The sequence below is a fragment of the Nerophis ophidion genome, linkage group LG01, assembly GCF_033978795.1.
Source record: "Nerophis ophidion isolate RoL-2023_Sa linkage group LG01, RoL_Noph_v1.0, whole genome shotgun sequence".
In the NCBI taxonomy this organism is placed as follows: domain Eukaryota; kingdom Metazoa; phylum Chordata; class Actinopteri; order Syngnathiformes; family Syngnathidae; genus Nerophis; species Nerophis ophidion.
Genome location: NC_084611.1, coordinates 10302854 through 10319596, shown reverse-complemented (window position 1 = coordinate 10319596; position 16743 = coordinate 10302854). Strand labels below are relative to the sequence as shown.

At 49.0% G+C, this 16743-nt stretch overlaps 1 protein-coding gene across 1 annotated transcript in view; it reads right to left on the bottom strand.

Annotated features, from left to right (window-relative positions):
* npffr2a (neuropeptide FF receptor 2a) overlaps positions 1–16743 on the bottom strand; it is a 100119-nt gene that overhangs the window by 30500 nt on the left and 52876 nt on the right. Inside the window, exon 3 of the mRNA XM_061895945.1 lies at positions 12832–12931. Coding sequence (XP_061751929.1) covers positions 12832–12931 — 100 coding nt within the window. The remainder of the gene's footprint in view (positions 1–12831; positions 12932–16743) is intronic.

Below are 16743 nucleotides of genomic sequence, written 5' to 3'. Positions count from 1 at the left end.
GAGTCCGACTTACTGCCAGCAATGCGGACCAAGCTCTGACACCGATCATACAGGGAGCGGACCGCCATAATAAGACAGTCCGATACCCCATACTCTCTGAGCAATCCCCACAGGACTTTCCGAGGGACACGGTCGAATGCCTTCTCCAAGTCCACAAAGTACATGTAGACTGGTTGGGCAAACTCCCATGCTCCCTCAAGAACTCTGTCGAGAGTATAGAGCTGGTCCACAGTTCCACGACCAGGACGAAAACCACACTGTTCCTCCTGAATCCGAGGTTCGACTATCCGGCGTAGCCTCCTCTCCAGTACACCTGAATAAACCTTACCGGGAAGGCTGAGGAGTGTGATCCCACGATAGTTGGAACACACCCTCCGGTCACCCTTCTTAAAGAGAGGGACCACCACTCCGGTCTGCCAATCCAGAGGTACCGCCCCGAAGTAAACTTTCTCTTGAATTTCACCCGTACTACAATATTAAGGGGCCACCGTGGAGGCCCTGCCTCTGCCGACCTCTACAACCTATACAGTGTGCCAGCCCAGCCACGAGTTGTATTCGGCTTCTGAAGACGCGGTAGGCGACTGCAAGACATACTTCATCAACAGCCACACAGGTCACACTGAGGGTGGCCGTATAAACAACTTTATAAATATGTGCCACACTGTGAACCCACACCAAACAAGAATGACAAACACGTTTTGGGAGAACATCCGCACCGTAACAAAACATAAACACAACAGAACCCCATGTACTCCTAACTCTTCCGGGCTACATTTTACACCCCTCCCCCCACCCTAAACGCCGCCCCCTACTGTAGCCCATAAGACTTAGGGCTGCATTGGATTCTGGGTATTTGTTCTGTTGTGTTGTGGGGCGGTATAGCTCAGTTGGTAGAGTGGCCGTGCCAGCAACTTAAGGGTTGCAGGTTCGATACCCGGTTCCGCCATCCTAGTCACTGTTGTTGTGTCCTTGGGCAAGACACTTGACCCACCTGCTCCCAGTGCCACCCACACTGGTGGAAATGTAAAAAATAGATATTGGGTTTCTTTCTGTAAAGTGCTTTGAGTCACTGGAGAAAAAGCGCTATATAAATACAATTCACTTCACTTGTGTTACAGTGCAGATGTTCTCCCAAAATGCGTTTGTCATTCTTGTTTGGTGTGGGTTCACAGTGTGGCGCATATTTGTAACAGTGATAAAGTTGTTTATACGGCCACCCTCAGCGTGACCTGTATGGCTGTTGATCAAGTATGTCCTGCCGTCTCTTACGTGGAACTGAAGAAGCCTTGAGTGGTGGAAAAGCGAATTAGGCGGCAGGTTTTAAAGGACGTTTAAGACGGTACCATCACGTCACGACCTTGAAATTGATGACTGGGTGAAAACCGGGCGAATGATTGCCCCGGGAGATTGTCGGGAGGGGCACTGATATTTGGAATGGTTGCGAGAGATGGCGAGTATGTTGAATTCATTAAAAAGTGCATGTTAATTTTTTTAAAGAAATCTTTTCTCGCGGCCCAGCCTTATCCAATTTCTTGCATCAAGTGGCCCACAGGTAAATTGAGTTTGAGACCCCGGCTTTATATGGAAACGCTGAAAACTGTAATATGGATGACGAGGAAAAGACGGAGTCGAAGGGAAGGCACGTAAACAAGACCGCTACCAAAACCACCCACACTAAAGAAATCTGCGTTCAAAAGACTCCGGCTTATTAGTGATTCCTAGAGCCCAAAAAAAGTCTGCGGGCTATAGAGCGTTTTCCGTTCGGGCTCCAGTACTCTGGAATGCCCTCCCGGTAACAGTTCGAGATGCTACCTCAGTAGAAGCATTTAAGTCTCACCTTAAAACTCATCTGTATACTCTAGCCTTTAATTAGACCTCCTTTTTAGACCAGTTGATCTGCCGCTTCTTTTCTTTCTCCTATGTCCCCCCCCTCCAGGAGGGGGTCCGGTCCGATGACCATGGATGGAGTACTGGCTGTCCAGAGTCGAGACCCAGGATGGACCGCTCGTCGGGACCCAGGATGGACCGCTCGCCTGTATCGGTTGGGGACGTCTCTACGCTGCTGATCTGCTTGAGATGGTTTCCTGTGGACGGGACTCTCGCTGCTGTCTTGGATCCGCTTGAACTGAACTCTCGCGGCTGTGTTGGAGCCACTATGGATTGAACTTTCAGAGGATCATGTTAGACCCGCTCGACATCCATTGCTTTCGGTCCCCTAGAGAGGGGGGGTTGCCCACATCTGAGGTCCTCTCCAAGGTTTCTCATAGTCAGCATTGTCGCTGGCGTCCCACTGGATGTGAATTCTCCCTGCCCACTGGGTGTGAGTTTTCCTTGCCCTTTTGTGGGTTCTTCCGAGGATGTTGTAGTCGTAATGATTTGTGCAGTCCTTTGAGACATTTGTGATTTGGGGCTATATAAATAAACATTGATTGATTGATTGATTGATTGAAGCCAGTGAGGGCCGGACCAAAAACTAAAATTTCCGTTTTCCCCTCATTCATTATTAAAAAATTCTGGGCTAACCAAGCCTTGACGTCGCATAGACAGTTGAGGAGGGCTGTCAGGGGGCCGTGGCTTTTTGAAATCGGCGTATAAATTTGGCAGTCATCTGCATAAAAGTGATAAAACACTCCATGTTTCTTAAAAAATATCTCCAAGAGGGAGGAGATAAAGAGCGAACAGGATGGGGCCTAAAATAGATCCTTGGGGGACACCACAGAAAAGCGGGGCAGAAGAGAAGGTGGCGTCCCCCAGCCTGACAGAGAAGGGGACCTCTCAGACAGGTAAGATCTGAACCACTCTAACGCAGTCCCCCTGACTCCCACACAGTCTCTCAGGCGGTCTAAAAGAATTGTGTGGCCGACTGTGTCGAAGGCAGCTGTAAGATCTAAAAGCACTAAAATGGCCGAGCTGCCAGAATCAGACAGATTCAGTACTGTGCAAAGCTTCGTATGCAGACTGAAATGGATCAAAAGTGCTATTTTCATCTAAAAAAAGGCTGCAGTTGTGCCAGAACCCATTTCTCCAAAATCTTTGACACAAAAGGTAATTTGGAAATGGGCCGATAATTTGACAAACTTGTTGGATCAAGACCTGGTTTTTTAATCAAAGGCACGTAAACAAGACCGCTACCAAAAACCGCCCACACTGAAGAGACGGTCAGAATGCGGCTTGAAAGGTGATCTGTAAAACATCATCTTGGCCCACGTTATGTAGACCACAAGGAACTTTTAACGTTTTTAGGCAGAGAACAATGATTTAAGGACAAGCTTTTAGAACATTTAGGAAGGAGTTATGCTCCTGATCTGACATTTCTCCAGCTCTCTGTGGCCTCACTGAACCCAAAAAAGGACACACCAGAGCTGTCTATGCACCGAAACATTCAAATCGCATCTTGATCAAATACTGGACAGATGACTTTGACTTTTCTCCAAGCTCCCAAATGTCCTTTCCAGCTGTGCCAGACACCCTGCGGTAATGTCAAAGTGTGATGGAGTGACAAGAACGATCAACCGGGTCTTAGAACAGTAGCGTTCCTGCCAAGTCTGTAGTTCTGTAGAGCTGCTTCCACTCAATCAATCAATCAATGTTTATTTATATAGCCCCAAATCACAAATGTCTCAAAGGACTGCACAAACCATTACGACTACAACATCCTCGGAAGAACCCACAAAAGGGCAAGGAAAACTCACACCCAGTGGGCAGAGAGAATTCACATCCAGTGGGACGCCAGTGACAATGCTGACTATGAGAAACCTTGGAGAGGACCTCAGATGTGGGCAATCCCCCCCCTCTAGGGGACCGAAAGCAATGGATGTCGAGCGGGTCTAACATGATACTGTGAAAGTTCAATCCATAGTGGCTCCAACACAGCCGCGAGAGTTCAGTTCAAAGCGGATCCAAGACAGCAACGAGAGTCCCGTCCACAGGAAACCATCTCAAGCGGATCAGCAGCGTAGAGATGTCCCCAACCGATCTGCTAAACCTCTGGCTGAGCGACTGATCGCCTCCACACTTTTGTAGCTTTTCAAAATGTTACCAAAGAGGACAAAAGCAGGATTAGCATCAAACTTCTGTCATCTAGCGTGATGAGGTAATAATGAACATTAAAAGTTGGGGGAATGATGAATATGTGGGTCAACCCTGCTCTCGTTATTGCAAAGTGTGGAAATGTAAAACAAAATTTTAGTGAGCTTGTTGCCATCCGTCCATCCATCATCTTCCGCTTATCCGAGGTCGGGTCGCGGGGGCAGCAGCCTAAGCAGGGAAGCCCAAACTTCCCTCTCCCCAGCCACTTCGTCTAGCTCTTCCCGGGGGATCCCGAGGCGTTCCCAGGCCAGCCGGGAGACATAGTCTTCCCAACGTGTCCTGGGTCTTCCCCGTGGCCTCCTACCAGCTGGACGTGCCCTAAACACCTCCCTAGGGAGGCGTTCGGGTGGAATCCTGACCAGATGCCCGAACCACCTCATCTGGCTCCTCTCCATGTGAAGGAGCAGCGGCTTTACTTTGAGTTCCTCCCGGATGGCAGAGCTTCTCACCCTATCTCTAAGGGAGAGACCCAAACTCATTTCGGCCGCTTGTACCCGTGATCTTATCTTTTCGGTCATGACCCAAAGCTCATGACCATAGGTGAGGATGGGAACGTAGATCGACCGGTAAATTGAGAGCTTTGCCTTCCGGCTCAGCTCCTTCTTCACCACAACGGATCGATACAACGTCCGCATTACTGAAGACGCCGCACCGATCCGCCTGTCGATCTCACGATCCACTCTTCCCCCACTCGTGAACAAGACTCCTAGGTACTTGAACTCCTCCACTTGGGGCAGGGTCTCCTCCCCAACCCGGAGATGGCACTCCACCCTTTTCCGGGCGAGAACCATGGACTCGGTGCTGATTCTCATTCCGGTCGCTTCACACTCGGCTGCGAACCGATCCAGTGAGCTTGTTGTTCAGCTCCAAATCTGGGGTACATAAAAAACTTTGCCTCAACTTTCTTGCAATGTAAATTTCTAAGCCTGTGTCCACAATCTGTTGGTCTTAAACAAGACTGTTGTCTCTTGGTCTGCTGGGCAACTAATAACCATGACAGTGAAACATTACCCCACATTACCAGGGAAATAATGAGCTGGCGAAGAAACTCATTGATTTTTTTCTCCGGAGAGTGGAGATAAGACTGTTGTCATCAATTGAACTAAACACTAGAGTCTGGGATCCTGGTTTTTAAACTTTAGATGTAACGGTTTGGTACACACTACGGTTTTAAGCTCAAATTTTGGTAGGTACCAAAGAAAACAGAAAACTGCTAAGCTTTTGTGGAACAGGTACTTTGACAGTATTTCCACATTCGGGAGCTGCCATGCAAGGCGCTAACCAGGCACCCATCGGGAGTAAGGGTGAAGTGTTTTGCCCAAGGACACAATGGACGTGACTAGGATGGTAGAAGGTGGGAATCGATCCAGTAAACCTCAGATTGCTGGCACGGCCACTCTCCCAACTAGCATTAAAAGATTACAGTTGGTACAAAATGCGGCTGCTAGACTTTTGACAAGAACAAGAAAGTTTGATCATATTACGCCTGTACTGGCTTCCTGTGCACTTAAGATGTGACTTTAAGGTTTTACTACTTACGTATAAAATACTACACGGTCTAGCTCCATCCTATCTTGCCGATTGTATTGTACCATATGTCCCGGCAAGAAATCTGCGTTCAAAAGACTTATTAGTGATTCCTAGAGCCCAAAAAAAGTCTGCGGGCTATAGAGCGTTTTCCGTTCGGGCTCCAGTACTCTGGAATGCCCTCCCGGTAACAGTTCGAGATGCTACCTCAGTAGAAGCATTTAAGTCTCACCTTAAAACTCATCTGTATACTCTAGCCTTTAACTAGACCTCCTTTTTAGACCAGTTGATCTGCCGCTTCTTTTATTTTTTCTCCTATGTCCCCCCCTCCCTTGTGGAGGGGGTCCGGTCCGATGACCATGGATGAAGTACTGGCTGTCCTGAGTCGAGACCCAGGATGGACCGCTCGTCGGGACTCAGGATGGACCGCTCGCCTGTGTATCGGTTGGGGACATCTCTACGCTGCTGATCCGCCTCCGCTTGGGATGGTTTCCTGTGGACGGGACTCTCGCTGCTGTCTTGGATCCGCTTTGAACTGAACTCTCGCGGCTGTGTTGGAGCCACTATGGATTGAACTTTCACAGCATCATGTTAGACCCGCTCGACATCCATTGCTTTCGGTCCCCTAGAGGGGGGAGGGGGGGTGGTTGCCCACATCTGAGGTCCTCTCCAAGGTTTCCGCCTCCGCTTGGGATGGTTTCCTGTGGACGGGACTCTCGCTGCTGTCTTGGATCCGCTTTGAACTGAACTCTCGCGGCTGTGTTGGAGCCACTGTGGATTGAACTTTCACAGTATCATGTTAGACCCGCTCGACATCCATTGCTTTCGGTCCCCTAGAGGGGGGAGGGGGGCTGGTTGCCCACATCTGAGGTACTCTCCGAGGTTTCTGCCTCCGCTTGGGATGGTTTCCTGTGGACGGGACTCTCGCTGCTGTCTTGGATCCGCTTTGAACTGAACTCTCGCGGCTGTGTTGGAGCCACTATGGATTGAACTTTCACAGTATCATGTTAGACCCGCTCGACATCCATTGCTTTCGGTCCCCTAGAGGGGGCAGGGGGGGCTGGTTGCCCACATCTGAGGTACTCTCCGAGGTTTCTGCCTCCGCTTGGGATGGTTTCCTGTGGACGGGACTCTCGCTGCTGTCTTGGATCCGCTTTGAACTGAACTCTCGCGGCTGTGTTGGAGCCACTATGGATTGAACTTTCACAGTATCATGTTAGACCCGCTCGACATCCATTGCTTTCGGTCCCCTAGAGGGGGGAGGGGGGCTGGTTGCCCACATCTGAGGTCCTCTCTGAGGTTTCTGCCTCCGCTTGGGATGGTTTCCTGTGGACGGGACTCTCGCTGCTGTCTTGGATCCGCTTTGAACTGAACTCTCGCGGCTGTGTTGGAGCCACTATGGATTGAACTTTTACAGTATCATGTTAGACCCGCTCGACATCCATTGCTTTCGGTCCCCTAGAGGGGGCAGGGGGGGCTGGTTGCCCACATCTGAGGTCCTCTCTGAGGTTTCTGCCTCCGCTTGGGATGGTTTCCTGTGGACGGGACTCTCGCTGCTGTCTTGGATCCACTTTGAACTGAACTCTCGCGGCTGTGTTGGATCCACTATGGATTGAACTTTCACAGTATCATGTTAGACCCGCTCGACATCCATTGCTTTCGGTCCCCTAGAGGGGGGAGGGGGGGTGGTTGCCCACATCTGAGGTCCTCTCTGAGGTTTCTGCCTCCGCTTGGGATGGTTTCCTGTGGACGGGACTCTCGCTGCTGTCTTGGATCCGCTTTGAACTGAACTCTCGCGGCTGTGTTGGAGCCACTATGGATTGAACTTTCACAGTACCATGTTAGACCCACTCGACATCCATTGCTTTCGGTCCCCTAGAGGGGGCAGGGGGGGCTGGCTGCCCACATCTGAGGTACTCTCCGAGGTTTCTGCCTCCGCTTGGGATGGTTTCCTGTGGATGGGACTCTCGCTGCTGTCTTGGATCCGCTTTGAACTGAACTCTCGCGGCTGTGTTGGAGCCACTATGGATTGAACTTTCACAGTACCATGTTAGACCCACTCGACATCCATTGCTTTCGGTCCCCTAGAGAGGGCAGGGGGGGCTGGCTGCCCACATCTGAGGTACTCTCCGAGGTTTCTGCCTCCGCTTGGGATGGTTTCCTGTGGACGGGACTCTCGCTGCTGTCTTGGATCCGCTTTGAACTGAACTCTCGCGGCTGTGTTGGAGCCACTATGGATTGAACTTTCACAGTATCATGTTAGACCCGCTCGACATCCATTGCTTTCGGTCCCCTAGAGGGGGGGGGGGGGGGGGGGGGGGTTGCCCACATCTGAGGTCCTCTCCAAGGTTTCTCATAGTCAGCATTGTCACTGGCGTCCCACTGGATGTGAATTCTCCCTGCCGACTGGGTGTGAGTTTTCCTTGCCCTTTTGTGGGTTCTTCCGAGGATGTCGTAGTCGTAATGATTTGTGCAGTCCTTTGAGACATTTGTGATTTGGGGCTATATAAATAAACATTGATTGATTGATTGATTGATTGAACTTCGCCACGCCGTAACCTGCGTCCCCGGGAGTGGAGTCTGCGGCTTAATTTGACCCAACACGGGGAACCTTACCTGGCCTGGACACGGAAAGGATTGACGGATTGTACAAAGGTCCTTAGTTCAATCCTAGGCTGGGGATCTTTCCGTGTGGACTTTGCATGTTCTCCCTGTGACTGCGTGGGTTCCCTCCGGGTACTTCGCCCCCCCCCCAAACTGGGGATAGGTTGATTGGCAACACTGGCAACACTAAATGGTCCCGAGTGTGAATGTTGTCTGTCTATCTGTGTTGGCCCCGCGATGAGGTGGCGACTTGTCCAGGGAGTACCCCGCCTACCGCCCGAATGCAGCTGAGATAGGCTCCAGCACCCCCCGTGACCCCAAATGGGACAAAAGGTAGAAAATGTATGGATGGAAAACCTTTTACATTTTTTGCTGCACTGGATTTGCTCACAAAGTAGAGACCTGACCTTTGTCCAAAGGAGTTAGACTTCCTGTCCCTCACTTAATGTGCACCATTCGGGAACTCAGTAGGCCTCTTTACCAGAACGAATGTTCCATTTAGATAAATTGGATTACAGATACATTTACTGTTCTATACTGATGACTTCATCAATCACGAGTTGGATTTATCCCCTCCCACTTTCTTCATTAGGGAGACCTTTTGGATAATTAAATGCTTCGAACTCCAAAAGAAAAACCGACTTCATTGAATGCTCCATTCCGAACAAACAAAGAAACACTCGAGGGGCGTCACTCAAGAGGGCTGCAACTGTGGAGAAAACCGGACTAAGGTTTACAGCACCCATTTTGTACATAGCACATTTGGAACCCCATCGAAGGAGGTACTAGGTACTGTGGCCAATTTAGAGGCAACAATTGTGAGCAGAGTGGGTACCATGCAAGGACAAATCTCTATTTAAAGATCAGTATACATCTCATACGCCATTGCGGATATTGAAGTATTCACCTAATTACCTTTGCCATGAGGTTAGGTAACGGTTAAGGTTTGTTGGCTTGTCTTTCAGTTAGTTAGTTAGTTAGTTTTCATGTCTATTTTTCTTGCTTTTCTGTTCGGGACCCTTTGGGACTGTGTGACAAGGGTTGGTGGCACTTTAGTGACTTCTGCGGTGCTTTTTTTGTGAATTTCTGGATCCGTCTACCGGTAGCCTTTTGGTCATGGATACCAGTTGCTGTGTCTCTGCCACACCAGAGTCCGATTGAAGAGACTGGAGGAGATGCGGATGAAGAGACAGGGCTGAGTGCCGGGACGGACAAGCTTCACAGTGTCTTACCATGAATTGATTTACGCGGACCCCGACTTAAACAAGTTGAAAAACTTATGCGGGTGTTACCTTTTAGGGGTCAATCGTACGGAATATGTACTGTACTGTGCGATCTACTAATAAAAGTTTCAATCAATCAATCAGTCTCGGCTGAATGAGCGTGTATCGGACACCTCGGTCTCCTTAGACACAGCCTCGGTCTGGCCGAGTGTTGGTGGTCAGCTGAGGGTGGACTCGGCTCTCTTGGTTGCTTTGTTGGGTCTGCTCCTGTCTCTGGCCAAGCTTACCCCACCCCAGCAGACGATGGCGTGGAGCACCGCAGAGGCCACAACAGTATATATGTTTTTGGGGTTGTTTTACTTTTGTAGCTGTATGTAGAAATGGCTGGTTGCATCAGCAATGCTCAATTAATTATTTAATGCCCGTTGTGTTCTTTGATGTTTCCCTCTTACACACATGTAAGGCCCCCTTGGCCTCAGTCTGGACACCCTCTTCAGGGGCCCAGGCCCATCCATCCATCCATCCATCCATCTTCTTCTGCTTATCGGAGGTCGGGTCGCGGGGGCAACAACCTAAGCAGGGAAACCCAGACTTCCCTTTCCCCAGCCACTTCGTCTAGCTCTTCCCGGGGGATCCCGAGGCGTTCCCAGGCCAGCCGGGAGACATAGTCTTCCCAACGTGTTCTGGGTCTTCCCCGTGGCCTCCTACCGGTTGGACGTGCCCTAAACACCTCCCTAGGGAGGCGTTCGGGTGGCATCCTGACCAGATACCCGAACCACCTCATCTGGCTCCTCTCGATGTGAAGGAGCAGCGGCTTTACTTTGAGTTCCTCCCGGATGGCAGAGCTTCTCACCCTATCTCTAAGGGAGAGCCCCGCCACACGGCGGAGGAAACTCATTTCGGCCGCTTGTACCCGTGATCTTATCCTTTCGGTCATGACCCAAAGCTCATGACCATAGGTGAGGATGGGAACATAGATCGACCGGTAAATTGAGAGCTTTGCCTTCCGGCTCAGCTCCTTCTTCACCACAACGGATCGGTACAACGTCCGCATTACTGAAGACGCCGCACCGATCCGCCTGTCGATCTCACGATCCACTCTTCCCTCACTCGTGAACAAGACTCCTAGGTACTTGAACTCCTCCACTTGGGGCAGGGTCTCCTCCCCAACCCGGAGATGGCATTCCACCCTTTTCCGGGCCTAGGCTTAGACTGCAAATCTTTTTTCTCCCCCCCCCAGCGTATACCTGTTTCTCATCTTTTTTGCAAGACACGCCGGAAGTTGGCAGACCCGTCAGTGATCCTGTCCTGTCTCCCTGTAATGTTTGTCTGATCTTGAATGAGATTGTGCTGAAAATCTTGATTATTAAAGTATTTCTGACTCTGACTGATCAAAAACTTATGGGAAAATCTTAGGAAACGTCTGAAAAGGGAATGTGATCAGATTTTCCAGACCGTTTCTACAGTTCAAGGCTGAACTTCTCTGTGTGTTCATGTCATCCACAGAAACAAAGAGACTGCGAGACTGTAAGGACGGTTTATTCTGTGTTTTTTTTCTTTTCCGCTATTAAGAGCGGCCAGCTGCTGATACCGAGGAAAACAGTGAAGTCTCCTGCAGCCTGTTTGGGAGCGACAGAGAAACAAAACTTCAATTATCCTTGGATTAATTATCTTTGCCAGAGGTTTGTTTCTTCCTGTCTTTCTGTTAGTTTGCAACACAGCTCAAAAGCTTATTGCCGGGTTTTGATAAAACGTTCAATAATTTTCAGAAACGGGATTTGCACAAGTGATTAAGTTTTAAAGGTAATCTTGATCTCCCTGTGACTGCGTGGGTTCATTCTGGGTTCTCCGGCTTTCTCCCACCTCCAAAGACATGCACCTGGGGATAGGTTGATTGGCAACACTAAATTGGCCCTAGTGTGTGAATGTTGTCTGTCTATCTGTGTTGGCCCTGGTGGCGACTTGTCCAGGGTGTACTCAGCCTTCCGCCTGACTGTAGCCGCGACCCCGAAGGGAATAAGCGCCAGGAAATGGATGGATGGATGGATGTTTTATTGCCCAACCAGTCTACATGTGCTTTGTGGACTTGGAGAAGGCATTCGACCATGTCCCTCGCGAAGTCCGGTGAGGGGTGCTCAGAGAGTATGGGGTATCGGACTGTCTGATTGTGGCGATCCGGTCCCTGTACGATCAGTGTCAGAGCTTGGTCCGCATTGGACACCGCCAAGGCTGCCCTTAGTCACCGATTCTGTTCATAACTTTTATGGACAGAGTTTCTAGGCGCAGTCAGGGTGTTGAGGGGATCCGGTTTGGTGACCGCAGGATTAGGTCTCTGCTTTTTGCAGATGACGTGGTCCTGATGGCTTCATCTGGCCAGGATCTCCAGCTCTCACTGGATCGGTTCGCAGCCGAGTGTGAAATGACTGGGATGAGAATCAGCACCTCTAAGTCAGAGTCCTTGGTTCTCGCCCGGAAAAGGATGGAGTGCCATCTCTGGGTTGGGGAGGAGACCCTGCCCCAGGTGGAGGAGTTCAAGTACCTCTGAGTCTTGTTCAGGAATGAGTGAAGAGTGGATCGTGAGTTCGACAGGCGGATCGGTGCGGCGTCTTCAGTAATGCGGACGCTGTATCGATCCGTTGTGGTGAAGAAGGAGATGAGCCTGAAGGCAAAGCTCTCAGTTTACCGGTCGATCTACGTTCCCATCCTCACCTATGGTCATGAGCTTTGGGTTATGACCGAAAGGATAAGATCACGGGTACAAGCGGCCAAAATGAGTTTCCTCCTCCGGGTGGCGGGGCTCTCCCTTGGAGATAGGGTGAGAAGCTCTGCCATCCGGGAGGAGCTCAAAGTAAAGCTGCTGCTCCTCCACACCAGGAGAAGCCAGATGAGGTTGTTCAGGCATCTGGTCAAGACGCCACCCGAACGCCTCCCTAGGGAGGTGTTTAGGGCACGTCCAACCGGTAGGAGGCCACGGGAAGACCCAGGACACGTTGGGAAGACTATGTCTCCCGGCTGGCCTGAGAACGCCTCAGGAACTCCCGGGAAGAGCTGGACGAAGTGGCTGGGGAGAGGAAAGTCTGGGTTTCCCTGATTAGGCTGTTGCCCCCACGACCCAACCGGAAGAAAATGGATGGATCAGTCTGAATTTGAGATTTTTTAAAAAGATTCTTCACTGAGGTCTGCAATACTCTAAATTAGATTTGTAGTTGTTCAATCCCCCCCCAAAAAACATGAGTCACGATACGAATACGACCACTGGGAGCTTTTGAAGATTTGTAAGCACAGAACGTGAATCGTACAGGAGCTCTGTTTGTTTGGCGAGGGGCAATTACTAGACCTAGGGAGCATGCACGGTGTCCTGGTGTTCATGTGTGTCTGGCCAAGGTACCTGTCCACTGCGATCGCCACCAGAGTGAAGACGGACGCAGACACGGAGATCCCTTGAACCATGCCGCTCATTTTGCACACCAGGCTTCCAAACGGCCATCCTGTTGACAGGAAGAAGAAGACAGACTATTGGTAACAGTGTTTGGTTTTTTGCTCCGCTTGCTTTGGATGATTGTTCTTTTGACTGGATTGAGGGGTAGTCAAGTTCGACTGTCTTAAAAACCCAAAACAATACCGAACCACAGGAAAACACTGTGGTTGTGCACCTTTAAAACCAACAACCAAGGTCATGGACTTTACTGTATTATCAAAGCTCACTAATACAAAACAAAAACAAACATTGAAGGAAACAAGGCTTCGCTAAACATCTTAAAATAAATATTTGCCAACTCTCCCTCAGCTACGAACATGGGAGCTGTAAGTTTGATTAATTAAAGACTTAGTGGCCACATGCGTGGACAATTTCCAAAATTGTGTACACTACTGAATTGGGGTCTTATGGCTACTTATGTGGACTACTTTTACTGCCATATGTTGGTGTAGAAGAGTATAACATACAATGGAACTCGGAAAAAAAAAGTGTATAAATAAAATTAGCATGTCACAAAACATAAGTACACGATTGTGTACTTATGGACTAAGTTGGTTCAATTCCCACCTAGTACCAACCTCGTCACGTCCGTTGTGTCCTGAGCAAGACACTTCACCCTTGCTCCTGATGGGTGCTGGTTGGCGCCTTGCATGGCAGCTCCCTCCATCAGTGTGTGAATGTGTGTGTGAATGGGTAAATGTGGAAGCGCTTTGAGTACCTTGAAGGTAGAAAAGCGCTATACAAGTACAACCCATTTATCATTTATCATTTAAGTGCATCATATCAAAAGATACATCTTAGTATGTATTCTAATTAGGGTCCAATAAGTCCAAATAAATGGGTTGTACTTGTATAGCGCTTTTCTACCTTCAAGGTACTCAAAGCGCTGACACTACTTCCACATTTACCCGTTCACACACACTGATGGAGGGAGCTGCCATGCAAGGCGCCAACCAGCACCCATCAGGAGCAAGGGTGAAGTGTCTTGCTCAGGACACAACGGACGTGACGAGGTTGGTACTAGGTGGGATTTGAACCAGGGACCCTCGGGTTCCGCACGGCCACTCTCCCACTGTGCCACGCCGTCCCAAAATAGAAATAGAAATAAAAAAAAAACATGTAAACAAACAGCTTGGGCCTTAAGAAGTTAAAGGGAACTGCACTTTTTTTTGTAAGACAAGCACAGAATGTTCACATCTTTCTGTTTAGATGAAGAATCACAATGCTATTGAATGGTTGAAAGAAAAAGTTGCTGCGCAACAAACTTCTTTTTGTTTCTTTCTCACCATTTCCAGGTCTAGGTTTAATGTTAATGCAGACCAACTTCTCGGTTTATGACCACAAATTTCTACTATCTTGGTGAGAGGCATGATTTATAGTCGAGAATCAACTTTTACCAGCTTAGAGGTGAAGGAGCAGCAGCAGCAGTAACCGTAACCGGTTAATTAAGTAAGATTAAATATCTCAAATCCAATCTTATTGTCTGACTGATTAGATAATTCTTCTCACTTAGCCGATTTTATGTTAGTGTTTTACTTGTTTTAAGGGTTTTGGTCCTAAATTATCTCTGTCAGATATCACAGCTTGCTGCTGAGTTTTTATCACCTTGAGTAAAACATGCTTGAAATTAGAATATCAATCGATCAATCATTGTTTATTTATACAGCGCTAAATCACAAGTGTCTCAAAGGGCTCGGTTCAGATCCCACATAAGGGCAAGGAAAAACTCACAACCCAGTGGGATGTGAATGTCAATGACTGTGAGAAACCTTGGAGAGGACTGCAGATGTGGGCGACCCCCCCTCCTCCCCAGGTGAGACCGGATGCAATGGAAGTCGAGTGGGTCTAGAATAATATTGTGAAAGTCCAGTCCATAGTGGGGCCACCAGGAGACCACCCCGAGTGGAGACAGGTCAGAAGCGAAGAAATGTCCCCAACCCATGGATAGCCAGCACTTCATCCATGGCCACCAGACCTGTGTCCCCCCAATCTCCAAAAGGGAGACGGGGGCAGAGGAGTAAATAAAATAGATGGCAGATCAACTGGTCTAAAAAGGGGGCCTATTTAAAGGCTCGAGTATACAAATGAGTTTTAAGATGGGACTTAAATGCTTCTACTGAGGTAGCATCTCTAAATGTGGAGGGCATTCCAGAGTACTGGAGCCCGAGTAGAAAACGCTCCGTAACCCTGTCTGGTTCAAACACTGATGACATCTATTAAACAGACAAGCAGCAAGGAACCATGCAGGGATAGAGTTCAATTTAGCTCATGAGGAGAACGCATGGAGCTGCACACCTAGTTACAGTCTCGCCCTACGCTCTAAGGTTCAGCTCCCGCGTCCCTCTATTTATTCAGGAGTTCCACAGTCAACATCACTGAGGCCGCCTCTAAAAGGATTGGTCACATATAATCATGCAAAGCAGGTCCAGGGCGCACAATATTGGGGGCCTTGTGATTTCGCCTCGTCTCTGCTTCGTCTGCGTGCTGTCGTCTGATCTTCGTTGAGGTCCTTGAAGTCCTTGGCTGTTAGCGGGCTAAAACAAAGAAAACATCTGCGTCTGAAGCCACCCCTCAGACAAGAAGTGTGGGTCACCCACATCTGCGGTCCTCTCCAAGGTTTCTCATAGTCATTCACATTGACATCCCACTGGGTTGTGAGTTTTTCATTGCTCTTATGTGGGCTCGGAACCGAGGATGTCGTTGGGGCTTGTGCAGCCCTTTGAGACACTTCAGGGCTAAATAAATAAACATTGATTGATTGATTAAAGAGGAGCCAGATGAGGTGGTTCCGGCATCTGGTCAGGATGCCCCTCGAACGCCTCCCGAAGGAGTGGTTTCGGGCACGTCCGACCGGTAGGAGGCAACGGGGAAGATCCGGAACACATTGGGAAGACTATGTCTCCCGGCTGGCCTGGGAACGCCTCGGGATCCCCCGGGAGGAGCTGGACCAAGTGGCTGGGGAGAGGGAAGTCTGGGCGTCCATGCTTAGGCTGCTGCCCCCGTGACCCGACCTCAGATAAGCGGAAGAAGATGGATGGATGGCTGATTGATTAAATATAAAAGTTGCCTTTTGATTCCACGACCGAGGTCATTTCAAAATCGTAGAAAAGATGACACGTTAATGCTCAGGCTGTGCAAAAAATTTTCAAACAATTAATTGCGTATCCTCGCCGGTGATTTCTTTCGGTGGACTTTTAATAAAAATGATGATGATATATTTAAAACACATTTTTTCTTTTTCTATCTTTTAGTAACCTTTTTGGCTGAGAGAGCCAAGAAGCTAAATATTTTAAAATGTATTTCCGTAAAAGCCATATAATATTTTTTTTCACACTGAACACAACTAAACACGTGCATTTTTAAGTAACACCAACATTTCTGGAGTATAATTATTGTTTGTAATAACATTGTTATTCTGAAGCTAACTGTGGATGGGGGCGTGGCCCGCGGGCCTGCAGCGAAGCGGGGTGTCGCCAGGATCGGCCTCGAAATCAGCGACAGGTGCGTAGCCGGCCCGCCCGGGCCTTTTTATCTAATCAACTGTCGGTCTGTTATAAACAGCAGCCAGGAGGAGAGACGGGGTCGGGGCTGGAGCCAGAGCGGGAGCGAGAACGAAAGAGAAAAAGACAATTGCTGGAAAGAAACTGAGAGACTTATTGAAAAATGTAACAATATTGTAACCCTGAAACAAACAAAAAAATAACTTCTTACCATTAACGCAACTTCTTGAACAGGTGCGGTAGGAAACGGATGGGTGGATTAAAAATGCATGAGGATGTTTTATATGTTCAACGTTATTTTTAACACTGTGATTACAAGTGG